The sequence below is a fragment of the Hyperolius riggenbachi genome, chromosome 6 (genome assembly GCF_040937935.1).
Source record: "Hyperolius riggenbachi isolate aHypRig1 chromosome 6, aHypRig1.pri, whole genome shotgun sequence".
Lineage (NCBI taxonomy): Eukaryota > Metazoa > Chordata > Amphibia > Anura > Hyperoliidae > Hyperolius > Hyperolius riggenbachi.
The window spans coordinates 162,915,570-162,943,530 of NC_090651.1; the positions used below are offsets into that span (position 1 = coordinate 162,915,570).

General features: G+C 45.5%; 1 protein-coding gene across 1 annotated transcript in view; it reads right to left on the reverse strand.

The window, feature by feature from the left end:
- Positions 1–1,208: 1,208 nt before the first annotated feature.
- PDC (phosducin) overlaps positions 1,209–27,961 on the reverse strand; it is a 105,930-nt gene continuing 79,177 nt past the window's right edge. The window contains exons 3-5 of the mRNA XM_068240159.1: positions 11,492–11,573; positions 8,743–8,903; positions 1,209–2,001 (exon numbers count right to left, since the gene is read on the reverse strand). Of these exons, the coding sequence (XP_068096260.1) occupies positions 1,480–2,001; positions 8,743–8,903; positions 11,492–11,558 (750 nt within the window). The 5' untranslated portion in view covers positions 11,559–11,573 and the 3' untranslated portion in view covers positions 1,209–1,479. The remainder of the gene's footprint in view (positions 2,002–8,742; positions 8,904–11,491; positions 11,574–27,961) is intronic.

Consider the following 27,961-nt stretch of genomic DNA (forward strand, 5'->3'; position numbering starts at 1 on the left):
AATATTGCATCTAGCACTGGAATTAATTCAGTATTAAACACCACTCCTTCAAACTCTCCAAACAAAGAACAAGTTATTTGCAAGGAGCCTACAATATTTGTTGAGTCCTAAAAATAAAGGGTTATAGCCCAGTTCTGTATACGGTACGTTTTATTCTTTTATTTTACTCCAATTCAGTTATTAAATAAGGTCACACTGAATAAAAACTTTTAAGCTATGTTCTTACTGAATCCGCTGTGATGTGTATGTGGCACATTGCAATGGATTTCAAAATGAGCATCTTTCGGTAACACACGACGCAACGCTCAGTGCCTTTTGTAGCCAGTCATTAGTAACTCAGGTGAAACATGCTCGTCCAGTGGCAACAGTTTGGCTCACAGCTATTACAATGGAGCCTAACGCACTTCAAAACCAATGTGACGATGTGAATAGGCCCATTGCTGAGCCATTGCAGTGCTTTGTTGAGGAATCATAATGTAGAGTACAGGGCATTGCAACACACATAGTGAGAACACCTACGTAAAGTAGAGTGTCTTACTGCCCATATTAAACTTCCATCTGTCATTTTTACAATCTAGGTGTAAAAATTAATCATAGTAGTCTTACTGATTATTCTAGCCAAGCATCTTCAGCAAATGTTTAAAAATGTTTTATCTACATAAGTGGATTGTCTCCTCCAGATTATATTCACCTCTGCCAGTCTTGAGCAGGACATGTACCGTACACTGTGTAAATGGGCATTTAAAAGTTAGTAATAAAAGGCAGTAGGACACACTCACCCTGCAGGACCCATAAATCTGCGCTTACACAAATCATTCAGTTGTACAACAGCATAAGAAGTAGCACAGGCTGCATGTTTTTTATATGACGTTGCATTGATTACAGCAGGGCCGAGGCAAAGGCTGGAGAGGCTCCAGCCTCAGGGCGCAGGGTAGGTGGGGGCGCACAATTCATTCAGCTGTCATTCCTAATTGTGTTTGAAGCAGAAAGAAATAAGAAAAGGGGATACATAGCAGTGACTGCAAGCCAGATAACTAGATCTTAAGGTGTTGGGGAGGTTGTGGGCCCTGTGGTGCCTCTTAGTCTAATAGCAATCAGTGTGTGATGGCTGGGTGGCAGGGATGGAGGGGCGCACTTTGGTGTCTCAGCCTTGGGTGCTGGAGGACCTTGTCCCGCCTCTGGATTACAGTAATAAAAAAAATCACACGTTTTTACCAAAAGACATTCTTTACTCGATCTTATGCGTAATTTAACAGTAATGTTTTCTTGGTCTGCACAGATAATTCTAGACTCTTTAGCTGTCTTCCCTAAACATATAAAATGTGACTCGGTAAGTATAGCAGGTTTACTTTGGTTAACATAACCATAAACATGCTTCAGTGTCCTCCGAAGAAATATTCCTACAGCATTCCCATGTGATGAAGGAATAAAGACTTACTAGGTTTTTAAGGTACCTCTTTAAAATGCATGCCTTTTCAGTTATTCGATATCGCCTTCTCCCTCATCACATGGTATGCCTTGGGCACCCCGCTCAGGCAAAAGCCCATATTCATTCAGAAAAGCTTCCACATCCCCAGCAAAAAATTCCTCATTTAAATTTTCAGTGACACTGATGAAGTTACTTATGAGTTCTCCTGCCTTATAGACTAATAGGGTAGGAAGGACCTCTTTAGAGAATCGCTCTCCAGCTCCTGTATCAGCAGACTTAATTTTACAGAACTTCACTGACGGATACTCTAGCGCAAGACAGGTCAAACAATTATTCAAAGATTCACAAGCCTTGATCTCATCAGAGAAAATATGAACAATAACTGTAGTGCTCTTTCTCTCCTTTTCTATTGCTTCTAAAAATTCATCCCCACTTTTTAGCTCATTTAAGTATCCATACTTAGGCCCAAAACTCAACCGCTGGTGCATGTCATGCATACATTGTTTGCGGTACTTCTGTAGACAATTTTCATCTTCCTTGTCATGGATTAGTTCATACTCCTGCATGCTCATCTGCAAAAGAAGAAAGGGTGTCATCCTTCTAAAGTTTCATGTGATAAACCTATCAACATGTCATAAAACAATTGTGATATACAGGATCTTCTCAAAAAATTAGCATATTGTGATAAAGTTCATTATTTTCTGTAATGTACTGATAAACATTAGACTTTCATATATTTTAGATTCAAATACACACAGCTGAAGTAGTTCAAGCTTTTTATTGTTTTAATATTGATGATTTTGGCATACAGCTCATAAAAACCCAAGATTCCTATCTCAAAAAATTAGCATATTTCATCCGACCAATAAAAGAAAAGTGTTTTTAAAACAAAAAAAGTCAACCTTCAAATAATTATGTTCAGTTATGCACTCAATACTTGGTCGGGAATCCTTTTGCAGAAATGACTGCTTCAATGCGGTGTGGCATGGAGGCAATCAGCCTATGGCACTGCTCAGGTGTTATAGAGGCCCAGGATGCTTCGACAGCGGCCTTAAAGGGAAGGTACAAGCAAAATTAAAAAAATGAGTTTCAATTACCTGGGGCTTCTACCAGCCCCATGCAGCCATCCTGTGCCCTCGTAGTCACTCACTGCTGCTCCAGTCCCCCACTGGCAGCATGCCGACCTCGGAGGTCGGCGGGCCGCATTGCGTACATTTTGGTCGGATGAAATATGCTAATTTTTTGAGATAGGAATTTTTGGTTTTCATGATCTGTATGCCAAAATCATCAATATTAAAACAATAAAAGGCTTGAAATACTTCAGTTGTGTGTAATGAATCTAAAATATATGAAAGTCTAATGTTAGTCAGTACATTACAGAAAATAATGAACTTTATCACAATATGCTAATTTTTTGAGAAGATCCTGTATATGTTCTGATAAAAAGCTTCACATGCCTAAATTTTGCCACATACTGAAAAGTCACATGCAGTGCAAACAATCACAGTCACTGGGCTACAATGATGTGTAATAATGGTTGATTCAGTCTTAATCTTTTCACACAGATGTCTATCTTTGTAAAAAATTATTGTACATATATTGCAACAGACTGTACGCGCAGCTGCCCTTCAGTTAAAGGGCAAATTCTGTTTGCAGACATCTCTGTTAGTAATCAGTTTTGAAGACAGACCTTTCTGCCGGCATCTGAGAATCTTAGCACAACCACATTTTTGATTGATTGTTCCACCTATTGTGCTCCATTCATTTAAAGTGTATCCCAGATGACATGTGACATTAAGAGATAGACGTGTTTATACAGTGGCAAGCATACAGACATCTATGCTGTGCTCCTTTTCTTTTTTCCTTGCCTGTAGGAATTAATATGCAGCTATGTAACTGACAGTCGGAACCAAGTCAGCTCACTGATAACAAATTACAGCTATAAAGCACTTTCCTAAACAGATAACTGGTCTTCTGACTGCAAAGGGAAAGATAAAAAGGTCAATAGTTCACTTATTTTCTCTCTGGGACTCTGGAGACACTGCAATTAAGCAGAGACTATAAAACATTAAGTCTGCTTTAAAAAAAAGTGGGATCAGCGCATCAACATCAACAGCGCCTCTGAATGGCCTCAGCTCAGAGATGCGCTGAGCCCCCCCAGAAACTGCAAACGCACCTTGAACCCAAACAGAGGCTCTGCATATACACCAAAGGAAAACTATTAAGTGGGAGCAGCTGACCAGAAATAAATCAATCAAACATAGCAAAGAAATGAACAGCGCTACTTAAAAACAGATGAGTGCTTACCTGCAAAAAAGTGCACACCCGACTCATGGGATTCAAATACACAATGAGCATACACATGACCTGTCTACCACTTGGAGGATGTTAGTTTCCACTAACAATTTGCAATTTGTTAGGTACTCGTCCCTCCCACTGTCGAAGAAGTCTTTCCTCCATGGGAGGGGACCTAACACTAACTAAATTCTACCTATGCATATGCATAGCCTGGGCGCGCTACCAGTAAAGTTTTTTTGCGCAATTCTCAATTTTACTGGTAGCGCGCCCAGGCTATGCATATGCATAGGTAGAATTTAGTTAGTGTTAGGTCCCCTCCCATGGAGGAAAGACTTCTTCGACAGTGGGAGGGACGAGTACCTAACAAATTGCAAATTGTTAGTGGAAACTAACATCCTCCAAGTGGTAGACAGGTCATGTGTATGCTCATTGTGTATTTGAATCCCATGAGTGGGGTGTGCACTTTTTTGCAGGTAAGCACTCATCTGTTTTTAAGTAGCGCTGTTCATTTCTTTGCTATGTTTGATTAAGTCTGCTTTGTAAATGTTTAAACATAAAATAAAACCATTAGATGTCTAAAAAAAAATAGGTCATTTTTAGGAGTAGGAAGAGAGGTCCAATTGTTCATTTCATCAGTTTATCTTCATCTTGGGATCACTTTATAGTGGGTCTATACACCAATCAGCTACAACATTAAAGTACTGACAGGTATGGTAAATTATAGTGGTCCTTAACCCTTTCGGGACTGGCCGCCTAACCCCCTTCAGGACCAGGCATTTTTGCAGAAGGGGGGGCGCGTTTGGGGGGTCAGGCAGCCGGATCCCTGTAGGGTCTGGCTGGGCTGTCTTCCCCCTGTGTGGCCAGGTGTCCCCCCTGTGCGCAGCAGCCTTCACTTACCTTCCAGGCTCCAGCGATGAGCCGCAGTAGCCCCCTCTTCTCCGGCCGGCATCTCTGCTCCTAATGCTGATCAGTTCCGGGTCGTGGCTTGATGACGTCAGAAGGAGCAGAGATGCCGGCAAGAGCGGTGGGGAGCGCCGATTGTCGCGGGAACGGCAGGGAGGTGAGTGGATCCTCTTCTTTTCCCCCTACTGCCGCAGCTGTCAAATTGATCACTACAATCCGACGGCGATCGTAGTGATCTTGTGATCAGCAGCCATACGCGATGGCTGCTGATTACTGAGGGGAGATGCCAGCTGTCATATAACAGCTTAATCTCCCCTCTCCGGTGTGCACGATCGCGTTGGGACGCTTCGTTAGTGCTGATGTTGAATCAACGTCCAGTCAGAACGGTAGCACCACCTGCTGGACGTTGATTCAACGTACTTGGTCCCCAAAAGGTTAAACTAAGGCAGAATGCGGCCCCCCAAGGCTTTTTCACTGGCCCCAAAACCAAAATGTATAACTTATAGATGTGGCCTGCCCATTGCACCTTTAAATATCAGTGGCCTGCATATAGAATAGCAGTGCTGGCACCACCCATCCACATAATGTAGAAGCCAGTGAGCAGTCATTTGCTGGCTTCCAATCCAATTCTACATCAGGTGACACTGCTGTCCAACTGGACGGCAAGTAGTCACCTGGGTATGCTTCACTGCAGTCTGAAGTATGTTAACCCGGTCCTTGACCGAAAAAGTTTGGGGACCACTGGTAAATGACATTGGTTATCTTGTTACAATGGCACCTTTCAGGGAGAGGCATATATGAGTAATAGGCATAAAAGGCACACTGATGCACAAAGGGAGCATAGGCTAGTCTGTGTGGTTCAGTATTACAAATAAGCTATTGCAGCACATATTGTTGCTGGTCATGAGAGTAGGGTGTCTGATTATGCAGTGCATAGCAGCCTGATATGGGGCTGTGGTTTCACAGAATGCTAACTTTTGTCCACAACCAAACATACCTACAGTGGTCATATGAGCATCAGAACTGGACCATGGAGTGATGGAAGAAGGTGGCTTGGTCTGATGAGTCACATTTTCTTTTGGATCAAAATTACCCATATTTCAATCCAATTGTGCATCAACGGTACACGCTGGAAACATTGGTATGGACAACCAAGTTTTCATCTCACAACTTTTAATGTGTAATAGAATTATTATGTAATAACATATTTATTCTTAAAGATAGAATAAGGGGGTTGTTCTTGGTGGTTAGCAATAACCTCCCAGAATCTAGAAAATGAAAAAGACCAGGAGCCTAATGGTGCAGTATTGTAGGTTGTTGGATGGTTTAATGTAAGAATGCACAGTGGGTTGCAAAAATATTCGGCCCCGTTGAAGTTTTCCACATTTTATCATATTACTGCCACAAACATGAATCAATTTTATTGGAATTCCCCATGAAAGACCAACACAAAGGGGTGTACACATGAGAAGTGGAACGAAAATCATACATGATTCCAAACATTTTTTACAAATAAATAACTGCAAAGTGGTGTGTGCATAATTATTCGGCCCCCTTTGATCTGAGTGCAGTCAGTTGCCTATAGACATTGCCTGATGAGTGCTAATGACTAAATAGAGTGCACATGTGTGTAATCTAATGTCAGTACAAATACAGCTACTCTGTGAGGGCCTCAGAGGTTGTCTAAGAGAATATTGGGGACAACAACACCGTGAAGTCCAAAGAACACACAAGACAGGTCAGGGATCAAGTTATTGAGAAATTTAAAGCCAGCTTATGCTACAAAAAGATTTCCAAAGCCTTGAACATCCCACGGAGCACTGTTCAAGCAATCATTCAGAAATGGAAGGAGTATGGCACAACTGTAAACCTACCAAGACAAGGCCATCAACCTAAACTCACAGGCCGAACAAGGAGAGCGCTGATCAGAAATGCAGTCAAGAGGCCCATGGTGACTCTGGACGAGCTGCAGAGATCTACAGCTCAGGTGGGAGACTCTGTCCATAGGACAACTATTAGTCATGCACTGTACAAAGTTGGCCTTTATGGAAGAGTGGCAAGAAGAAAGGCATTGTTAACAGAAAGCATAAGAAGTCCCGTTTGCAGTTTGCCACAAGCCATGTGGGGGACACAGCAACCATGTGGAAGAAGGTGCTCTGGTCAGATGAGACCAAAATGGAACTTTTTGGCCAAAATACAAAACGCTATGTGTGGCAGAAAACTAACACTGCACATCACTCTGAACACACCATCCCCACTGTCAAATATGGTGGTGGCAGCATCATGCTTGGGGGGGTGCATCTCTTCAGCAGGGACAGGGAAGCTGGTCAGAGTTGATGGGAAGATGGATGGAGCCAAATACAGAGCAAACTTGGAAGAAAACCTCTTGGAGACTGCAAAAGACTTGAGACTGGGGCGGAGGTTCACCTTCCAGCAGGACAATGACCCTAAACATAAAGCCAGAGCAACAATGGAATGGTTTAAAACAAAACATATCTATGTGTTAGAATGGCCCAGTCAAAGTCCAGATCTAAATCCAATCGAGAATCTGTGGCAAGATCTGAAAACTGCTGTTCACAAACGCTACAAAAAACCATTCATCCTCTCTACACACACCACACACACTCTTAATCAGCTTACATTGAGCAGAATGTACAGAGGTATATATAGGCAGCCTATATATACTACAGGGAGGATCTGTCTACATAAACAAGACTAGCAGCCTAAATACACTAAGGGGGAATCTGCCTATTATAGTCAGTTGCCCCCCCTTAGGCCCCACTTACACTTAATCAGTTAGTGTGCGTTAGTACGCGTTTTTTTCCATAGCAGTGCATTGGGAAGAAGATTTCAGTTAAAACGCGTTAAGTGTGAAAGGAGCCATAGGAAAACATGGGCATTACTTTGAAAATCAGTTTTCTTTCCGTTTTAACTGAGAGCAACTGATTAAAGGGAACCTGTACTGAGTAAAATTATTTAAAATAAACACATGAGGTGACTTCAAATGAACATTAAATAGCTACCTTGCCATCAGTTCCTCTCAGAAGCTCACCATTTTCTTCTGACAATGATCCCTTCCAGTTCTGACAACATTTTGTCAGAACTGAAATATATCAGTTGCTGTCAGTTATATATCAGTTGCTGTCAGTTATAACTGAGTGGACAACTGATGTGGCCGGTAATGTCCATGTTTCCTTATGAGTGGGCGATGTTACAGTTTAACAGTGTGCAGATCAGAAAGCTGTTGTTGGGTAATGGCCATTTTCAAAATGGAGGACGGAGAATTCCATTGATCACAGTGGACAAACAAGACGCGGGAGAGGAGAAAGGGATTGAGGAGTAGACTACACGGGAGGTAAGTATGACCTGTGTATATGACAGTATAAGAGTATCTTACCTCTCTTGAAGGAAGAACCAATATTTTTTGGGAAAAAAAGTATTTATTAATTTTACCACTTAAGGACCAATTTTAAGGTTTTTTTTTTTTTAAATAAAAATGGTTTTATGTGGTTAAGCTAGCACTTCGCTAGCTAACCATGTCCCCCAAGTGCCTCCGGTCCCCTCTGATCGCCGTCGATCGCCTCCGGTATACGTACCCCCAGGGATCCCGCGATGGCGCAGCCTCCCAATCAGCACGCAGCTTCGCTATGGGGAGGATCGGAACTGCGCATGACATCATGTCCGATCATCGCCATAGAGACGGGTGAAGCGAATTGGGAAGCTGCGGCTCTCGCAGGATCGCAGACGGGTGAGTGTTGCCGGCGGCGATCGGGGGGTTCAGAGAGGTGACGGGGGACTTGGGGGCCACAGTTAGCTAGCCTAGTGCTAGCTAACATTAACAAAACACTTCTAATTAAAAAAAATCCCTCCCGCGGACGCAGCCACCACATCTGTGTACCGCCAGGGAGGTTAATGCAGTGCCTATGATAAAAATATATATACATTTTAGTAATCACTGACGCTCAACAGCTGACATAACTAAAACTATTTTCCAATGATCTTATTTTTTAGAAACCTCTAAACACACCTACGCGTGTGCAAAAAACATCCATATTTGTCTTTTTTGCACACACTTTCATGCATCAGGCCCTTAGTAACAAACGGACTGTTACCTTGCGAGTGAATTTCTCTTTTGTTTCCTTTTCTTCTTTGTTTGGTGATTTGTATGGCGAAGACATTTGCCGAAGTATTTCTTTTTTGTTTGGAGGAACTGATTCTTGGTCTTCACTGACCAACTTGAACTTCCTCCAGTCATGTATGACACCTTTAGGACCTGTGTAAATGAAGAATAAAGATTGGACACAAAAGTCTCATTATTTAGAATCTACATATAAATGTTTCGGGGAATTCTACATGAGCAATGAGTATGCAGCTGCTTCTTGGCATAAGCCATTCAGGAAAAGGTCTGGGATCATCTGTAATGTACAGTGTGTGGAATACTGCACATTCTTTATTAATAACATCTGTTTTGGGGAGACAACTACAGGTAGTCTGCAGTGCATAGTACTGCTTTGGTCAGGAATACTGGCAGGGGCGTAGCAATAGGAATTGCAGAGGTAGCGACCGCTTTGGGGCCCTTGGACCAAAGGGGCCCCATGGGGCTCTTCCTCAACCACAATATTAGCTGTTTTTTGGTCCTGTGCTGGTAATAATCACTTCTATAGATACTTTGAATGGTAGTAATCATTAAAAAACTGTTCCCCATCCCCTTCTTGCACCTCTGACACTGTGGTTGTCCTTGGCAGGTTTTGATGCACTGTATCAAGAGTTACGTATAGAGTGCTTGTGGGGGCCCAATGTAAAACTTGCACCGGGGCCCATAGCTCCATAGCTATGCCACTGAATACTGGTACACCCTGTGCCACCTGCTGGTGGCATTTTATGCTTGACTATTGTGATATTTTCACTGTTCAACACCAGATGGCTTTTAGTGTGTTCGATTCACCTGCAGTTTCCCGTTTCGCCCAAGGATTATGTCTTAGACTCAGCCCCGTTTCTAGGGGCAGGCCAGGCGGGCGACCATCCTGAGGGCTGTGAGTGGGGCGCAGTGATGGAGGGGGTAGCTGCAGCCACACTGAGACTCATCCGTGGGGAGGGGAGCCCGACTTCTCCCTCCCTCTCCATGGGGCCCCCTCCATGCTCCCCGCTCTTTGCAGAGTAAGTGCAGTGGGAAGCCTCATATTAGCAACTCACCTCCCTGCCCGCTCCACTCGCCGCTCACAAGCCACTGGTCTCCTCCATCTGCATAGCCGCTTATACAGTCTCTGCTAATCAGGAAGTAGAGCGTGTATACGCAGCTATGCAGATGGAGGAGACCAGCGGTGATTGGAGCAGGCAGGCAGGTGAGTTGATAATACGAGCCTTCTCTGCACATACTCTGCATAGAGGGGGGAGCACGGAGGGGGCAGCAGGTAGAGGGAGGGAGGGAGAAGTTGGGCTCTCCTCCACGCGGCTGAGTCTCAGTGTGGCCGCAGCGCTCCCTCCCTCACCTATGGGGGGGGGGGGGGGCGCCTATACCTAGTTAACCTGTACTGGCTGCACCTATACCTAGCTACCTGTATTGAAGGCACCTATACCTAGCTACTTATACTGAAGGCACCTATACCTAGCTAACCTATACTGGCTGCAACTATACCTAGCTCCCTATACTGAAGGCACCTATACCTAGCTAACCTATACTTGCTGCAACTATAACTAGCTACCTATACTGAAGGCACCGATACCTAGCTTCCTATACTGAAGGCACCTATACCTAGCTAGCTATACTGAAGACACCTATATCTAGCTAACCTATACTGGCTGCAACTATACCTAGCTACCTGTACTGAAGGCACCTATACCTAGCTAACCTATACTGGCTGCAACTATACCTAGCTACCTGTACTGAAGGCACCTATACCTAGCTAGCTATACTGAAGGCACCTATATCTAGCTAACCTATACTGGCTGCACCTATACCTAGCTACCTATACTGAAGGCACCTATACATAGCTAGCTATACTGAAGGCTCCTATATCTAGCTAACCTATACTGGCTGCAACTATACCTAGCTACCTGTACTGAAGGCACCTATACATAGCTAGCTATACTGAAGGCACCTATATCTAGCTAACCTATACTGGCTGCACCTATACCTAGCTACCTATACTGGCTGCAACTATACCTAGCTACCTATACTGAAAGCACCTATACCTAGATACCTATACTGAAGGCACCTATACCTAACTACCTATACCAGTGATCTGCAAACTTGGCTCTCCAGCTGTTAAGGAACTACAAGTCCCACAATGCAGTTGACTTTATGAATCATGACTGTGGCTGTCAGACTCCTGGAATGCATTGTGGGACTTGTAGTTCCTTAACAGCTGGAGAGCCAAGTTTGCAGATCACTGACCTATACTGAAGGCACCTTTACCTAGCTACCTTTATTGAAGGCACTTATACCTAGCTAGAAAAGCACTTTATAAAAAATCGCTAACTTGCAGATAAGCGCCAGTAAGCACTAAAAAAATTGTGCACAAAAATATGATGTGTACAAGGCCTTAAGTATGGGTTGAGATGAGGAAAGTTAAGGTGCGTACACACCTTTGACTTATGTCACCCGTTAGGGATCTGGAAACCGATCCTCTTAGGCGACATCGCTGGGCGGCCTGTACAGACATGTGTCAGCAGTGTTCACAGCATGTTTTGATGGATATATCTGTCAATACCGCTAGGGAGGTTAATAAACCATGGCTGATATTTTTAGAAAAGGCAAAATGTTATTTTTATTTTTAATTCTTGTATTTATATATTGCTGTCATTTAAAATGTGTATAATATGTTAATACAGGAGTCTAGTTTAATAAAAATGAGATTTTACCTGTATTTGTAGCCGATCCTTCAAAATCTGTTTCCTCTTCGAGGCTTTGCGTGTCAATATCCTCCATAACTAATTGTGGATTCTAGAAAAATTAGAAACAAACTTACATTTTCTTTAATTATATAAACCCATAAAAAGAAATTATGCTTTTTAACGTATGCACTATTTGATTGAATAAATCTAGTCAGCAAGGTTTTTTTTCCGGGTGTTTGGAGGGTTTGTCATTGATTTCAAGATTGAAACAGGCAGGTACACAACCAGCAAGCAGGAAAGTACTATGGCAGGCAGGGTGAACCGAGCAGCTTTCTTGAGTCTGATGAAAGGAGTTTCGTGTGGTCCACCATTTCCATTGAAGTAAAGCGAGTAGAAAAAATAGGTAAAAATAAAGTGCAGGCAGTGATACTTCTTCCTGAAAAGCATTGCCTCAGGAAATTTCTGTTTATACAGTGCAGACATTACAGTTTGTAGTATAGCATAATCCACCAGGGGCGTTCCTACGCGCCAGGGGCCTTGGTGCACTGGGTGACTGACAGGGAAGGGATGTCACAATTGCCTCCCACAGAGGCCATGAGCAGGAGGGGAAGCAGCGCAAGAAGGAGGAGCAGCGGGGACAGTGACGGGGAGGGGGCCGGAACCCCCCCTCTCACCTGGGTCCCCTCCTTCTGCTCTCTTCCCCTCTATGTGGGCGGAAAGCAGGTGCGGCGGGTGGAGAATTACTCACCTGACTTCTGCGTTCCAAGCACTGGAGCGCAGCATCACCGTCTCCACCTTCAATGCCGCCCACTGTGCTTCCTGATTAGCAGAAGCACAGTGAGCGGCATTGAAGGTGGAGACCTGTTGCGACAGTGACGCTGCACTCCAGTGCCTGGAACGCAGAAGTCAAGTGAGTAATTCTCTGCGCCTGCTTGCCGCCCGCATAGAAGGGGAGAGAGCAGAAGGAGGGGACCCAGGTGGGGGGGATCTGGCCTCCCTCCCCGCCGCTGACCCCGCTGCCCCTCCTTCTTGTGCTGCTTCCCACTCCTGGGGCAACTATTCTAGCTACACTGGGGGCAACTATTCTAGCTACACTGGGGGCAACTATACTAGCTACACTGGGGGCAACTATATTAGCTACACTGGGGGCAACTATATTAGCTACACTGGGGACAACTATATTAGCTACACTGGGGGCAACTATACTACCTACACTGGGGACAACTATACTAGCTATACTGGGAACAACTATACTACCTATACTGGGGGCAACTATACAAGCTATACTGTGGCAACTATACTACCTATACTGGGCGAACTATACTATGGACAACTATACAACCTATACTGGGGGCAACTATAATAGCTACCTATACTGGGGCAACTATACTACCTATACTGGGTGCAACTATACTAACCACCTTTACTAGGGGCATGTAACATCTGCTGTGCTTGCGGCTGCGGGCACGCAGAGTGTCTCCGCAGCCGCCTCGGTTCCCTGCTCGGAGGTTTTTTCCATTCCGCCAGCGTCTAGCACGCCGAGGACGGGACTGTCATTTGCACATAGGGTCACTGTATTGCGCGGCCGCGCGCGTAGACAGGACCTTTATGCTGGGAGGAGGCGTGTCAGCTGACCCGCTGGTCGGCTGACGTCAGAGGGGACTCACACCGCTCAGGATTGGCTGATTGTTGTGGGCGTGGCTGTGAGGTCTCCTCTGCTTCTTAAGCCTTCCCTGTTCACTCGCAACCTGTCTGCGGTTGCGAATACATACGTGTTAGCGCTCAGACCTTAGACTTGTATCCGGTGTGCTTTGATCTGGGAGGAAACCAGGGATTTCACACAAGACTAGGATTATTGCTTATTGTATATTATTGATATTCTGTGTATGACTTCGGCTTATCTCTGACTCTGCTATTGCTTTACGTTTCTGTACCTCTGCCCAACTGATCTAGTTGCTGAACCTCTGCCTGAATACCTACTACTCTTTTGCCTACTGATTCTGTACTGTATCTGCCTCTCAGTTGCCGAACCTAGCCTGTCTGACCTCTCTACTCACCAGTGGGCCCTTGCCACTGGTGAGGTGCTTTTCTGATAGTGCCCACCAGCTCCTCTGGTGAGGTTTAGTTAAATCTACTCAGTTACTGTTTCTGATAGTACCCACCAGATGCTCTGTTGAGGTCTCATTAAACTAATCAGTTACTGTTGCACCAAGCACATCTCATTCTGTGTTCCTGTTAGCTATACTTGTATTATTGGTGATTCTGCAGATCACCACATAATCAGGTATAGCGTCTGTATTATTGGTGATTCTGCAGATCACCACATAATCAGACGTCTGTGTTGCTACACCAACGTTACACAATCGTTACAGGGCAACTTTATTACATATACTGGGGCAACTATGCTACCTATACTGTGGCAACCAGGGGTGTAGCAATAGGGGTTGCAGAGGTTGCGACCACATCAGGGCCCTTGGGCCAGAGGGGCCCCGAAAGGCCCTCGTTCAACTACAATATTAGCTTTTCTATTGGTCCTGTGCTCATAATAATCACATCTATAGATACTTTGAATAGTGGTAATTATTAACAAACTGGTCCCCATCCCCTTCTTGCACCTCTGACACTGTAGTTGCCATTGGCAGGTTTTGGTGCACCGTATCAACTGTTATGTATAGAATGCTTGGGGGGCCCCATTGTAAAACTTGCATCGGGGCCCACAGCTCCTTAGCTACGCCACTGGTGGCAACTATATTACCTATACTGGGGGCACCTATACTTGGCATTACCTGCCACGGCACGCTTAGTATTCTGCACTTGCTCCTTTCCTTTTTTGGGGGAGGGGGGGGAGGTGTCTTATAATACCCAGCACCAGGTTTCAAATGCCCTAGGTACGCCACTGTATTCCACTATAGTGCCACAGGCCCAAGTGCAAGTAAATTGGACCTGAACTCTTGCACTGGACAGAAGGAAAACATATACTGTAGAAATGCACCCTGAGAATTTAGCCTGTCTAGACTAAGCAATTTGATCCCTTAGTTGCATGGCAGAGAGCATATTTGTAAACACAGTATGTTAGCAATATGTCTGCTTCCATGAAAGCAGGAAGTAGACAAACTAAAGATTTATTGCAGGATTTGTATCAGCTGTAACAAAGAAATGTTTTTCTTTAAAGAGAACTCGAGGCAGGTATTTGAAATCTTAAGAGACCACAGAGGCATTTCCTGTGCATACTGACATGCTTCTGGGTCTCGCTATTGCCCCGCCTCTAGTTCCCCGGGGTCTCCTGTGCCCCCCTGTAAAAAGCGCTCAGCTAGCGACAGTCTGCTTGTCGCTAGCCGTCTATTTACCTTCTATATGTCATTTGGTGTGTGCTCCCCCACCTCTGTCCCCACCGCTGCCCGCCTCCTGTGAGTTCCCTCCAATCGGAAACTAAACCGTGACCAAGGAAGTACCTCCAAGGTTGCGGCTTAATTTCTGATTGGAGGAAGCTCACAGGAGGCGATGAAGCCTCCCGAAACTGCGGGCAGCGGAGGACGGCGGCGTGGAGGCGATCCGAGTGGATGGGGTTGGAGGAAGCCCCAGGTATGTATAAAACTTTTTATTTATTTCAGCTCTGGTACACTTTAAGGACTGGAGTAATAAGACAACACTCTCACTGTAAAAACTTATCACTACATGTTAATAAGGCAAGATTCTTTATTGAATTAACACTTAACATTACAAATTCTGATTGATGTGTGGTGATAAGTTTTCACTTGCCTTATTACGATTATTATTATTATTGCTTTATTATTATTATTGCATTATCTTAATGAATTGTAGCCATAGTCTTGTTACTATTTGGTCCTCAGAGGAGATCACAACAGTTGTTGTGTTCCTAGCTCCCCTGATGTCAGCTGCTGCAATGGAGAAACAGTACCGTTACATCCTAGGTAAACCTAATGCTGATACAGGATATAGAGTTATAGGCTAGCCCTAAAGTAGCCTAGAGCATAGAGCAACATGAGCTTATTGAAGGTACATAAACCCACAAAAATTGTATTGTTTAAAGACCACAGTTATCTAAGTATAAAATCCAACAATACCAAGTTTTAAAGCTTTATATTGCATACAATTATACATTTGCAGGCTAACAGCACGCTGAATGGTGTTGGTGCAGATTTAACCCCTTTGGTCCCTTTATATTTTGTTTGTATGGTGAGTGCTGCGCCTTATTAGAATTAAACAACCATATGCATCAAAACTGCTAACAAAGTATAATGTCCCACAATATTGCACAATAGAGTAACCAAGCAGCTCAGGGTGACCCAAACTACTAGGAATGTATAGGGGGATGAAAGGAACCAAAAAGCCCTCCTACTAAAAAAGCAAAGCTTGGTGTAATTGCCTTCTTAAAACAGAAGGAAATTTGCAATAATTCAGTTATAAATGAACATTTGTGGTTACCCACAATGCACACCTACTAAATATGCAAATTATCCCTTTCCGCCCTTGTTAAGCCAAGCAAGCATCCAGAACCGCTGGTTTTTAGCAAGCCTATAGCTTTAAGTTTTACACAGCCATACCAAACCCACATGTAGACACAATAAAAGTCCTTATTATATTTAAACAACCATATGCATCAAAACTGCTAACACAGTATAATGTCCCACAATATTACTCAATAAAAGTCTTTATTAGAATTGCAAGCTTGCTGTGGTAATTCCAACCAATAAACAATTTATGCAAACATCCACTGCGTTTTCCTAGTTGTCTTCCGGCTGGGCATAGAAAGCAACACTTTGCAAAGCATGATACTCTATCCCTCCTTCGATGCACCTATTCCTCCCAGTGCAAGTGAAAAAATGTGCTCACATGCGTGACTCCTCCAATCCAACAATCAGAGAGGCTCATCAGATTTATGGCATCTCGCTTTTCAGGTGGGTCTCAGACAGAGGCATAGCTAGAAATTAAGGGGCCCCAACAATTTCATGGGGCCTTCAGAACTAGGCACTCTTTAGCAATGCCACCTACCCTATGGCTATGAGTTGATTGGACAATTTACATTCCTGTGCGATGTACACTGTGTATAGTCTTTGGGCTAAGAGACAGAGGTGCAGAAACAAAGTTAAGTTAATAGTGAACACGTCTGCGTCAAGTACAATCTGGGTCTACTCTGCTCTATGGCTATTGCTACGCTCCTGGTCTCAGATTCAATTTGTATCTCACCAAGGATTGTCACTGATTCACATCAGGATGCCTCATTCTCAATAAAAAAATGTAATCCTCAATAAAAACACAAGCATAAAACATAATCGCATAGCATGTATAGAAATGTGATACAAACATGCTTCTGTGCCAATTTGCAACTTACAAACTCCCAGTATGAAATGGCATATCACAGGCAGTGTCTCCCAGGGCCCTGGAGTGCTGCTGTCTGGTTACCGAGCAGCGTCCAGTTCCCTCTGTTTCTTTGCGCTGTCTGTGTACCTCCAGCATTCCACTTCCTTCTATATGCATACTGGCTCCGCTCTGGCTAAGTACATCATGCTGCTGGTAGAGCATGAGAGCATGTTGCTCTATGTGATAACATGTATAAATGTATTTTTTGAATGCTGTTTTCTTTTTAGCACCTTTGCACCCTTAACACTGAGTACTAGTTCCCCTGATGAAGTCTCCGATTGATAGGGGTGAAACATGTCGGGTTGGTGGGGGTTTTAATGTAAATAGTAACAATTGGTCAAGGGAACAGAGATCCAGGTCTTATTGATATTTTTGATGTAATCAGAAACGACCTGATATGCACTAGATCCTGCCCTTGAATTTGTAATCCTTCTATAATTGTGCAGCTATAATGTTAATATATTAACAATAAAAGTTATATTTTAGGAGTTACTTTATAGGGTTAATATTGTGTTAAGTACATCATGCACAAGGAAGGAAGTAGGTAGTGGAATGCAGGAGGTACCCGGAGAGTGCTAGGAAACAGGGTGTGGGACGCTGCTCGTTAACCAGGCAACAGCACTCCAGGGCCCTGGGAGACTCTGTCTGTCATATGCCATTTCATACTGAGAGTTTGTACGTTGCAAATTGGTGAAGAAGCGTGGTTGTATCCACATTTCTATGCATGCTATGCAATTATGTTTTATGCTTGAATTTTTTGAGGATTACACAGTTTTTATTGAGAATGACGTGGATCGCTGACAATTCTTGGTGAGATACAAATTGAATCTGAGACCCGCCTGAAAAGTGAGATGGCATCAATCTAATGAGCCTCTATGATTGTGGGATTGGAGGAGTCAGTCAAACGTGTGAGCACATTTTTTTCACTTGCACTGGGAGAAATAAGAGTGTCGAAGGAGGGAGACGGTCCCTTTATATTTTCTGTGGGTATATTGTCCTAGATCATGATGGCGAGCCTCTGATAACTATCATCTGAAGATAAATGATGCTTGTGATGTTGGCAGTGTGCTTTATGAATTCATGTGTAGGTTGCTTGATACCGTGAGGCCTATTTCCTAAAAGAAGAGTGTATGGGTCAAGTGCTAAAGAGATACTAAGGATAATCAATAGCTTGTGCCACATCATTTTTATTTATCTTAATGTTTTGATGAAATTTACAGATGGAACTAATAACATGTGTCTCTATCTTCAAAGGAGCTTACAGTCCAATGTTCCTTTCACAGTTATTATGAAGTAATAATACTTACAAATCGAATAGAACAAGTAACCCAACAACCTCTCATCAAGTGAAGTTATTTGTAGCAACATGGAAACACAGCTCATCAGTTGAGCCTGACGCGTTAGGATTAATTCAATCATATTACCGTCTTATCTCTGGGATATACACAGATAAATACATCTAGGAATGTCACTAAAAAGCTCTCACATTCGTTTTTACCAGATATAAGTAATTGGCCCAAAAGAGTTTTTTAGCCTTTGCAGCTTAAATTCTGTTCAATAACCTGAGTAGTGCATCTTATTATTCAAACTCAATGAGCCATTTGGGTTTAACTAATGAAAAGCCTTCTTTCTGTGGTTTTGCTGAACGTAACAGAATTTATGAACTGCGGTTTACTTCTTTTGGCAATGAGTTTTGTAAAAGGAAGTCACACTGTGAAAGAATATTTCCTGTTAGTTTTGACGAGATGCAAAATGGAATTGCTTCATTTTTTCACTTCACTAATCACTGCCAAATTCCCTGAGTCAGATTCAGACCATAGAGGGCCCCAGGCAGAGCGATGAATTTAGGCCCCATCCTCAGTTTATTAGTTTACAGGGTTCTCAGGCAAGCTGGAATATCTAAGCCTCCAAGTAAAGGAGTGAAATAGCCACTTGCCTCCAGATAAAGGAATTAAGTAGCCACATGCCTTCAGATAATGCAAATAAGTAGCCTTAAAGGAAATCTTAAAGTGTACCTGAGACAAGAAGCATCTCAGGTACCATACCTTCCAGGGGTTTTCTTAAGTCCCCTTGAGGCTGCTCATCCCTTGGTAACTCCCCGGGTGGCTCCTGTCACCCACAATACTACCCAAAAGCCTGGCTAAACCATGCTTTGTCGCGCATGCGCGGCCTGGCCAGACGCACTTCCTGTCGTGCTCCTGCGGCTAGGAGCATTCTGCGCTTGCACAGTACTACTGCCCTGGCACAGAACAGTCCCACAGACTTTACATCATCTGGCCACTGCTACCTGGTAAAGTTTTATTTTTATTTTATGTTTTTTGCATGTCACTAGCGTGCACAGGACGCAGAGCTATCTTGCTAGCGGGCACAAGGACCTATTGAGCAGAGGAGAGTCAGGAGCCATTTTACTTCCGGTTCAGCTGCGGACTTGTGACGACTGACGGATCTAGAGCAAATAGGGGGACCAGGAGCAGAATAGCAGAGAGAAGACACAGACACCTTATCGACAAAAGGTTCCACAAGGCCTCAATTGCCTCAGTTGTCTTGTGGGTAATCTAGCTCTGCTAATGCTACAGTGGGATAAGTAACAATGAAGCGGGCAGCAGAGGAGAATTAAAGCAATCCTGAAGCGATTAAAAGAAAAACCACCTGCGTGGTTTGCCCTGAAGAAGCGTCACGTGACGCGAAACGCGTAGGTGGGAGGAGCCATCCCCTGCACGTAACAGACCCATGTGTCCCCACCGCTTGTACCGCCAATACCGGCAGCTGTATGCAAATTATTTGTCGCCAATTAGGCGAACAGCGTGACCACCGCCAATCCTGGGCACCTGTTGATGCCGTCCAGTGTATGCTAATCAGGTGAACAGCGTGATCGATGACAATCCAATGTGCTTGCTATACATTGAAAAGGCACGCACGGAGAAGGAGATGCTGTGCAAAGCCTGGACACTTGCTATAAAGGGGCAGACAAGCCCTAACAGACAAGTCAGCTGCTGTGTGTATGGTCGCATGCTGGGTGAGTGATCGCTAGGTAGAGCGGGTTTGCGTTCATGGAGCAAAAGATCTGACGACAGACTCCATGCACACAAGCCTGGAGGGACTGAAAATGGGGACATGCGGGATGGCTCCTAGTTTTTAAACTTTGTGTTTTCTGCGCAGAAATAGGTTTTATAGCTGTCTGTGTTATGGTTCCATAGAGGAGCAATTGTCTGTCAAGGAATTGTGCAATAAAGTTATAATTGATACAGGATGAGAAGGTGTCAATGGCCAATTTGTGTACTCTAAAATTCTTGATTATATTGTGGCTGCACCGAATCACTGTATGAAAAATGATAGAGATGGAAGCAGTAAGTGTCTGCAGTAAATAAAAAATCTTTAATCATGAAAATTTACACCGTGTTCACGGGTAAATTCGAATTCGCGATCTCCCGCGAGCAACCCTGATCATAAGCAACCTAAACCTCCTAAAATGCAAACTTCCACTGGCACATGGAGGCTTCAGCCAATCAAAGTATCCAGGAATTTTGTAAATAACTGCAAGTTTTTTTAATTGAATGCCAGCTACTGCATTTGATTGACTGAAATTGAGTGTGGATATGCATGTTAGGACAAAGGCTCGATCAAGACTACTAATGAATAGTGTTGGTGTTTGACTGCAGATCTCCCTTAAAGAGAACCTGAACTGAAAATAAAAAGTCAAAATAACCATACACAGCTCATACTTTCCTCCTGTGTAGTCTACTCCTCAATCTCTTTCTCCTCTCCCGCATCCCATTTGTCCACTGTGATTAATGGAATTCTCCGTCCTACATTTTATAAATGGTCATTACCTTATAACAGCTTCCTGGTCAGCACACTGTTAAACTGTAATATCGCTCACTTGAGCCATAGGGAAACATGGACATTACCTTGCACATTTAGTTGTAACTGACAGCTGCTGATATATAACTGACAGCAACTGGTATATTTATGTTCTGACAAAATCTTGTCAGAACTGGAATAGATCACTGTAAGGAGAAAATGGTGATCTTCTGAGAGGAACTGACTGTGAGGTAAGAATGTAATATTCATTTACAGCTACATCATATGTTTATTTTAAATAATTTCACTCGCTTCAGGTTCCCTTTAACCTCCTTGGCGGTCTGATTCTTTCCAGATTTTAGGGTCTAAAAGCGGTGCAATTTTTTTCCACTCTTTCAGACCCTAAAACCTGAAAAAAATCATTCTGGCAGGGACATCTGCAGCAAAAAAAAAAAAAAAGTACCTTCCTGGGCTCCTGTGCTGCAGTTTTCTCTTTGCCCACAAGATGGCGCTAATATACATATAAACGAACTTCTCTATATTTCTCTAATATAGAGAAGTTCGTTTTCAATATTAGCCCCGCCCCCGATGACGTCACGCTGCCACCACCGCTCTGCTGCTGCCACCACGGCTGCGCTGCTCTAACTGGCTGCCGGGTCCCCGGAAGAATAGCGGGGACATGGGGGATCCCGGCGGCCAGGGAAAGACCCCACACTGCCGGGGAGAGAGGCTGGAGTCCCGCTGCGCAGCGAGATCGCGCACGGGACTCCAAAACTACAGGTAAAGCTCTGCAATGCATACCCCGACCTGAGCTCGGGATCACCGCTAATACCTTCTTTTTTCTACCCCGAGCTCAGGTCGGGAAAACCGGCAAGGAGGTTAAAGGAAACCAGAGCTCTCAAAAAAACAAAGAATCAATACTTACCCGGGACTTCCTCCAGCCCCATAAACACATGTGAGTCTCTCGCTGTCCACCCACAGTCTGCCGTTCAGCCGCGATCAGCCCCGGTAACAGGCTCAGTTGCGTCAGTCATGGTCTTCTGCGCAGGACCTCCGCGCATGCGCAGAAGACCACGACTGACGCAATTGAGCCAGTTACTGTAACGATCGGTGAAGCACAGAGAGGATCTGATTACCGGTGATCTGCAGTATCACGGGGAATACAGATGTATACCAGATTATAAGTGATCTGCAGTATCACCGATAATCCGATATACCAGCTAACCTCTGTTCACCTGAGTAGAGTGTAGTGTTTGGTGTAACAGTAACACTTAGAGGACTAGGCCTCAGTGCAGTAAGGAGTACTGCACGGATACCTTCCGCAGACCCGGACTCTCCAAGACGGGAGGAGTCGGGCTGACAGCAGGAAGAATTGTCTGAAAGTAACCCTCAGGAGGAAGGGTCGCTAACAGAGCGAGGAACCTCCTCTAATGGTAAGGTCGGTTCTCGAGGTCGGACAAGCCAGGTCGTACACACACGGACAGATACAGTACAAGATCAGGAGACAAAGGCGGAGTCTAAGTACAGGGCAGGGTTCGGCAACGGGGTATCAGATAAATCGAGGTACAAAATCAGGAGGCAGAAGCAGAGTCTAGGGACGAGCCGGGGTTCGGCAACAGAGTATCAGAAATATCGAGGTACAAGATCAGAGTTCAGGAGGATAGTCAGGCAAGCAGGAAGTAATAACAGATAATCACAATCAAACTAGTACTTTAAGCTACCAACAGAATCTAGCTAAGTGTAGGATTACAGCTCCAGCTGGTCCCGGCACACTTGCGGATCTGACTACGGATCTGGGTGCTCCCACGTATGTGATCGCAACGCCAGACACCAGGGGAATGACCAGCTAGCAGTATATATACACATGTACCTCTCCAGCACCTCCCATGGTGCTGGACCAATGAGTAGTGGAGCCAGAGTCAGCTGACCAGCCTGGTCAGCTGACTACTTCTGGCTGTCATATAAACCCTGCCTGAGTGCGCGCGCGCGTCACTCTAAATCTAGAGGGACTACGTCTCCCAGCCACACCAGCCCCGTTCTGCGGTACCTCCGCAGCGGGGGCATGCGCGCTAACCGCCGCGTCCGACGCGGCGGTTTCTCCGCCGCTCCGTTGAGCCCTGCACGGAGACAGCCGCCTCATACTGAGAGGAGGTGGCTGCCTCTCCGTGTGTGGCGCCACTATGCGCGGAAAGAGACGCCTGCCGCTGGCTCATGGCGGCGGCTCTTCCACGTTTTCTCACAGTACCCCCCGAGGAGTGGACTCCGGACAGCTCCTTCCAGGTTTTTCTGGGTGCAAAGTGTGAATCTCCCATTTTAACTCGTCGGCATGCATGCGCGTCCCTGGTACCCATTGTCTTTCCTCAATGCCGTATCCTTTCCAATGCACGAGATATTGTACCGAGTTCTGTACAAGGCGTGAATCTAAAATCTTTTCTACCTCATACTCAGGTTGGTCATCCAGGAGGAGGAGGAGTGGGACCCACATGGACTGCTGGTTTAAGCAGAGATACGTGGAAGGATCTTACCCCACACATGCTGGCGGGAAGATCAACGGAATAAGTAACGTTGTTGATCTTCTTGGCTACTGAAAATGGACCCACAAACCTGGGGCCCAGTTTATCCGAGGGCTGTCTCAGGGTCAAGTGACGAGTGGACACCCAGACCAAGTCTCCTGGCTGAAACTTCCACTCCAATGAGCGTCTTTTGTCAGCCTGACCATTTTGACTCTGGAATGCCCTTTCCAGATTACTCTTCACCGTCCCCCAGATGTCTTTAAATGCCCAGTGCCAGGCTTCCAGGGTTGGAAACGGAGAAGAGACAACTGGCAAGGGGGAGAATTTGGGCGATCTCCCCGTCACCACCTGAAACGGAGAAAATCCGGAGGAGGAATTTCTCAAGTTATTTTGAGCAAATTCTGCGAAGGGCAAGAATCTGGCCCAGTCGTCTTGTGCCTCCACAACATAACATCTCAAAAATTGTTCTAATGACTGATTTATCCTCTCAGTCTGGCCATTTGTCTGTGGGTGGTAGCCCGACGAGAATGACAGCTTCATGCCCATAAGATGGCAAAAAGCCTTCCAAAACCTGGAAACAAATTGGACTCCCCTGTCAGAGACTATATTTTCTGGAATGCCGTGTAAACGGAAAATGTGAACAATGAATAACTCGGCCAATTCCTGAGCCGAGGGGAGTCCTTTTAAGGGCACAAAATGGGCCATTTTGCTAAAGCGGTCGACCACCACCCAAATGACCGACATGCCTTCGGATCCGGGAAGCTCGCCCACAAAATCCATGGACAGGTGGGTCCACGGCTCACTCGGGGTGGGCAAGGGCTGCAAAGTACCGACAGGTGCCAGCCGGGAGGGTTTGCTTTTCGCACATATTGCACACTCCCTAACATATTCCCTGCAATCTGTTGCCAAGGAAGGCCACCAGGCACATCTGGCCACCAGATCCTGTGTTCTAGATGCCCCAGGATGTCCAGCATTCTTATGCGCATGGAACATCTCTAGAACCTGGAGACGAAAAGGTAGGGGAATGAACATCACCCCTGTGGGCTTCCCTTCCGGGATGTCTTGTTGGAAGGGAACCAAAGTCTCCTTTAAATCTTCCCAAGTCTCAGTAGCTGCTAGCAGAGCCGGGACAAGGTTCTCCAGCACCCAAGGCTGAGACACCAAAGTGCGCCCCTCCATCCCTCCCACCCCAGCCCTCACACACTGATTGCTATTAGACTAAGAGGTGCCACAGGGCCCACAACCTCCCCAACACCTTAATATCTAGTTATCTGGCTTGCAGTCACTGATATGTATTCCCTTTTCTTATTTCTTTCTGCTTCATACACAATTAGCAATGACAGCTGAATGAATTCTGCGCCCCCTCCTACACTGCACCCTGAGGCTGGAGCCTCTCCAGCCTATGCCTCGGCCCGGCCCTGGCTGCTAGTACCAACTTCTGGGGAATAATGGTCTCTGGAACGAAGGGCTGTGCTGTCTCTGGCTCGAAGTACCTAGATAAAGCGTCTGCTTTAACATTTTTGCTACCCGGAGTGTATGTAATAATGAAACTGAACCTGGAGAAAAATAACGACCATCGAGCCTGACGGGGGCTTAACCTCTAAGCCCCCTCGATGTATTCTAAGTTTTTGTGATCAGTGTAAACCGTGATCGTATGCTCTGCTCCTTCTAACCAATGTCGCCATTCCTCGAAAGCCAATTTAATGGCCTGGAGCTCCCTGTTGCCTATATCGTAGTTCCTTTCTGCTGGAGAGAATCTACGGGAGAAGTAAGCACAGGGGTGCATTGTACCCTGCACGCCCGATCGCTGAGACAGCACAGCCCCCACTCCGACCTCCAAAGCATCTACTTCAACAATAAATGGGAAAGAAGTATCCACATGTCTGAGTATGGGTGCCGAACAGAATAGATCCTTCAGGGTGGAGAAAGCACGTAGAGCTTCAGGAGACCAGTGAGTGGTATCTGCCCCTTTCTTAGTGAGACTGGTAAGGGGAGAAATGACCGTGGAGTACCCCTTTATGAACCGCCTGTAATAGTTAGCAAAGCCAAGAAACCGCTGAAGAGACTTCAGCCAAACCGGCTGAGGCCATTCCAGAACAGCGGAGACCTTGGCAGGGTCCATAGACAGGCCTGTGGTGGAAATTATATACCCCAGAAAGGCGACAGACGTAACTTCAAAAATACATTTTTCAAGTTTAGCGTATAAAGAGTTTTGCCTCAGTTTATTCAACACAAACTTCACATGGGTCCTATGTTCAGAGAGTTTGTTGGAGAAAATAAGTATATCATCTAGGTACACTAGAACAAATCTCCCCAACACCTCCCTGAAGACCTCGTTGATGAGTTCCTGGAAAACGGCCGGGGCATTACACAGCCCGAAGGGCATCACCAAGTACTCGTAATGCCCGTCTGGTGTATTAAAGGCCGTTTTCCACTCATCGCCCTTTCTTTTGCGTATTAGGTTATACGCGCCCCGCAAATCCAGCTTAGAAAAGATCTTAGCGTCCGTGATCTGTGTGAATAAATCGTCTATCAGAGGTAGCGGATAGCGATTCTTCACCGTAATCTTATTAAGACCTCGGTAATCAATGCAGGGCCGTAGGCCTCCGTCTTTTTTTTTAACGAAAAAGAAACCTGCCCCAGCGGGCGACCGGGACGGGCGAATGAAACCCTTGGCCAAATTTTCACGAATGTAATCCTGCATGGCCAATTTTTCGGGCCCCGACAAATTGTACAAATGACCCGGGGGGGGCACACAACCTGAACGGAGATCGATGGGACAGTCGAAAGGGCGATGTGGGGGTAGCTTATCCGCTGCCTTGGGGCAAAATACATCAGAATATTCCATATACTGTTCCGGAACCCCCTCCACCTTAATCCTGGTCTGGCCCAAAGTCACCCTCCCTAAACATTGCTGGTGACAATGATCGGACCATCTGGTTACCTGCCCGTAGCCCAGTCTATTTGTGGAGAATGGACTTGTAACCACGGCATGCCTAGGATGATAGTGGAGGTTGACATATGCAATACAAAAAACTGTAATTGTTCCCCATGCAGTGCCCCTAACGTGACCTTCACCTGTGGGGTCTGTGACAGGGGACGATTCCGTTGCAGAGGGGAATCGTCTACTGCCGTGACCTGAATGGGGGGACTCACTGGAGTGAGAGGAATACCCAACTCCTGAGCAAATTCAACGTTCATAAAATTAGCCGCTGAGCCAGAATCAATAAAAACCTCAGTGGCTACAGACTTATTATCCCATGTAATCGTACAGGGGAGAAGCATTTTTTTTTCTTTTTGGGGTGAGAATGGTGTGCCTAGGGTGTCACCCCCCACTACTCCTAGGCAGACTCGTTTCCCGGCTTGTTAGGGCAGTTTCGCACTCTGTGCCCCGTTTCTGCACAATACAGGCACAGTTGTTCTGTTATTCTCCGCCTACGTTTCACCTGGGTCAGTTTTGATCGACCAATCTGCATCGGCTCGGGTGGAGGCAGGGCCGGAGAGGATGAGACAGACGGAGATGGTGTTGCTAAGGGTGCAGCAGCAGGTGACGCATAAGATGTCACCCTGACCCAGTGACTGCCCCTAGTCTGCCTCTGATGGCGTAGCCTACGGTCGACTCGAATGGTCGATGAAATGGCCTCATCAACTGTTTTGGGCTCGGGTAAGGTTAACATTAAGTCGGAGACCTCCTCCGACAACCCAGACAGGAAATAATCCATCAGGGCATAGGTGTCAAATCTGGCGGTAACTGACCACCTACGAAATTCGGCCGCGTAGTCTTCGACTGAACCCTTGCCTTGCCGTAGGAGCTTGAGTTTCCGCTCCGAGGTCGCAGCAAGATCTGGGTCGTCGTAGATTACGGCCATAGCCTTAAAAAATTCCTCTACTGAGGTCAGAGCTGTATCTGTAGAAGGCAGGTTGTATGCCCAGGACTGGGAGTCACAAGTTAACAAGGTTTTAATAAAAATGACCCGTTGGGTCTCAGTCCCCGAGGATCGGGGTCTCAACTCGAAATATGACAACACTCTACTCTTAAAATTCCGGAAGTCAGACTTGTGGCCGGAAAATTTATCAGGTACAGGCATACGTATGTCATCACTAGGAGGGGATCGCGCTGAATCAACTGATGTCTAGAGGGTTCGCACGGAGCCTGAAAGGGGGTCAATCAAGGCTTTGTGCTGACCCAGTGCTTGATGGATGCTATCCACCGAAGTGGCAAGCACAGTCAGAGGGTCAGTGCGGTTTTCCATCTGTTTTTTGGTCTGGCGTTCTGTAACGATCGGTGAAGCACAGAGAGGATCTGATTACCGGTGATCTGCAGTATCACGGGGAATACAGATGTATACCAGATTATAAGTGATCTGCAGTATCACCGATAATCCGATATACCAGCTAACCTCTGTTCACCTGAGTAGAGTGTAGTGTTTGGTGTAACAGTAACACTTAGAGGACTAGGCCTCAGTGCAGTAAGGAGTACTGCACGGATACCTTCCGCAGACCCGGACTCTCCAAGACGGGAGGAGTCGGGCTGACAGCAGGAAGGATTGTCTGAAAGTAACCCTCAGGAGGAAGGGTCGCTAACAGAGCGAGGAACCGCCTCTAACGGTAAGGTCGGTTCTCGAGGTCGGACAAGCCAGGTCGTACACACACGGACAGATACAGTACAAGATCAGGAGACAAAGGCGGAGTCTAAGTACAGGCAGGGTTCGGCAACGGGGTATCAGATATATCGAGGTACAAAATCAGGAGGCAGAAGCAGAGTCTAGGGACGAGCCGGGGTTCGGCAACAGAGTATCAG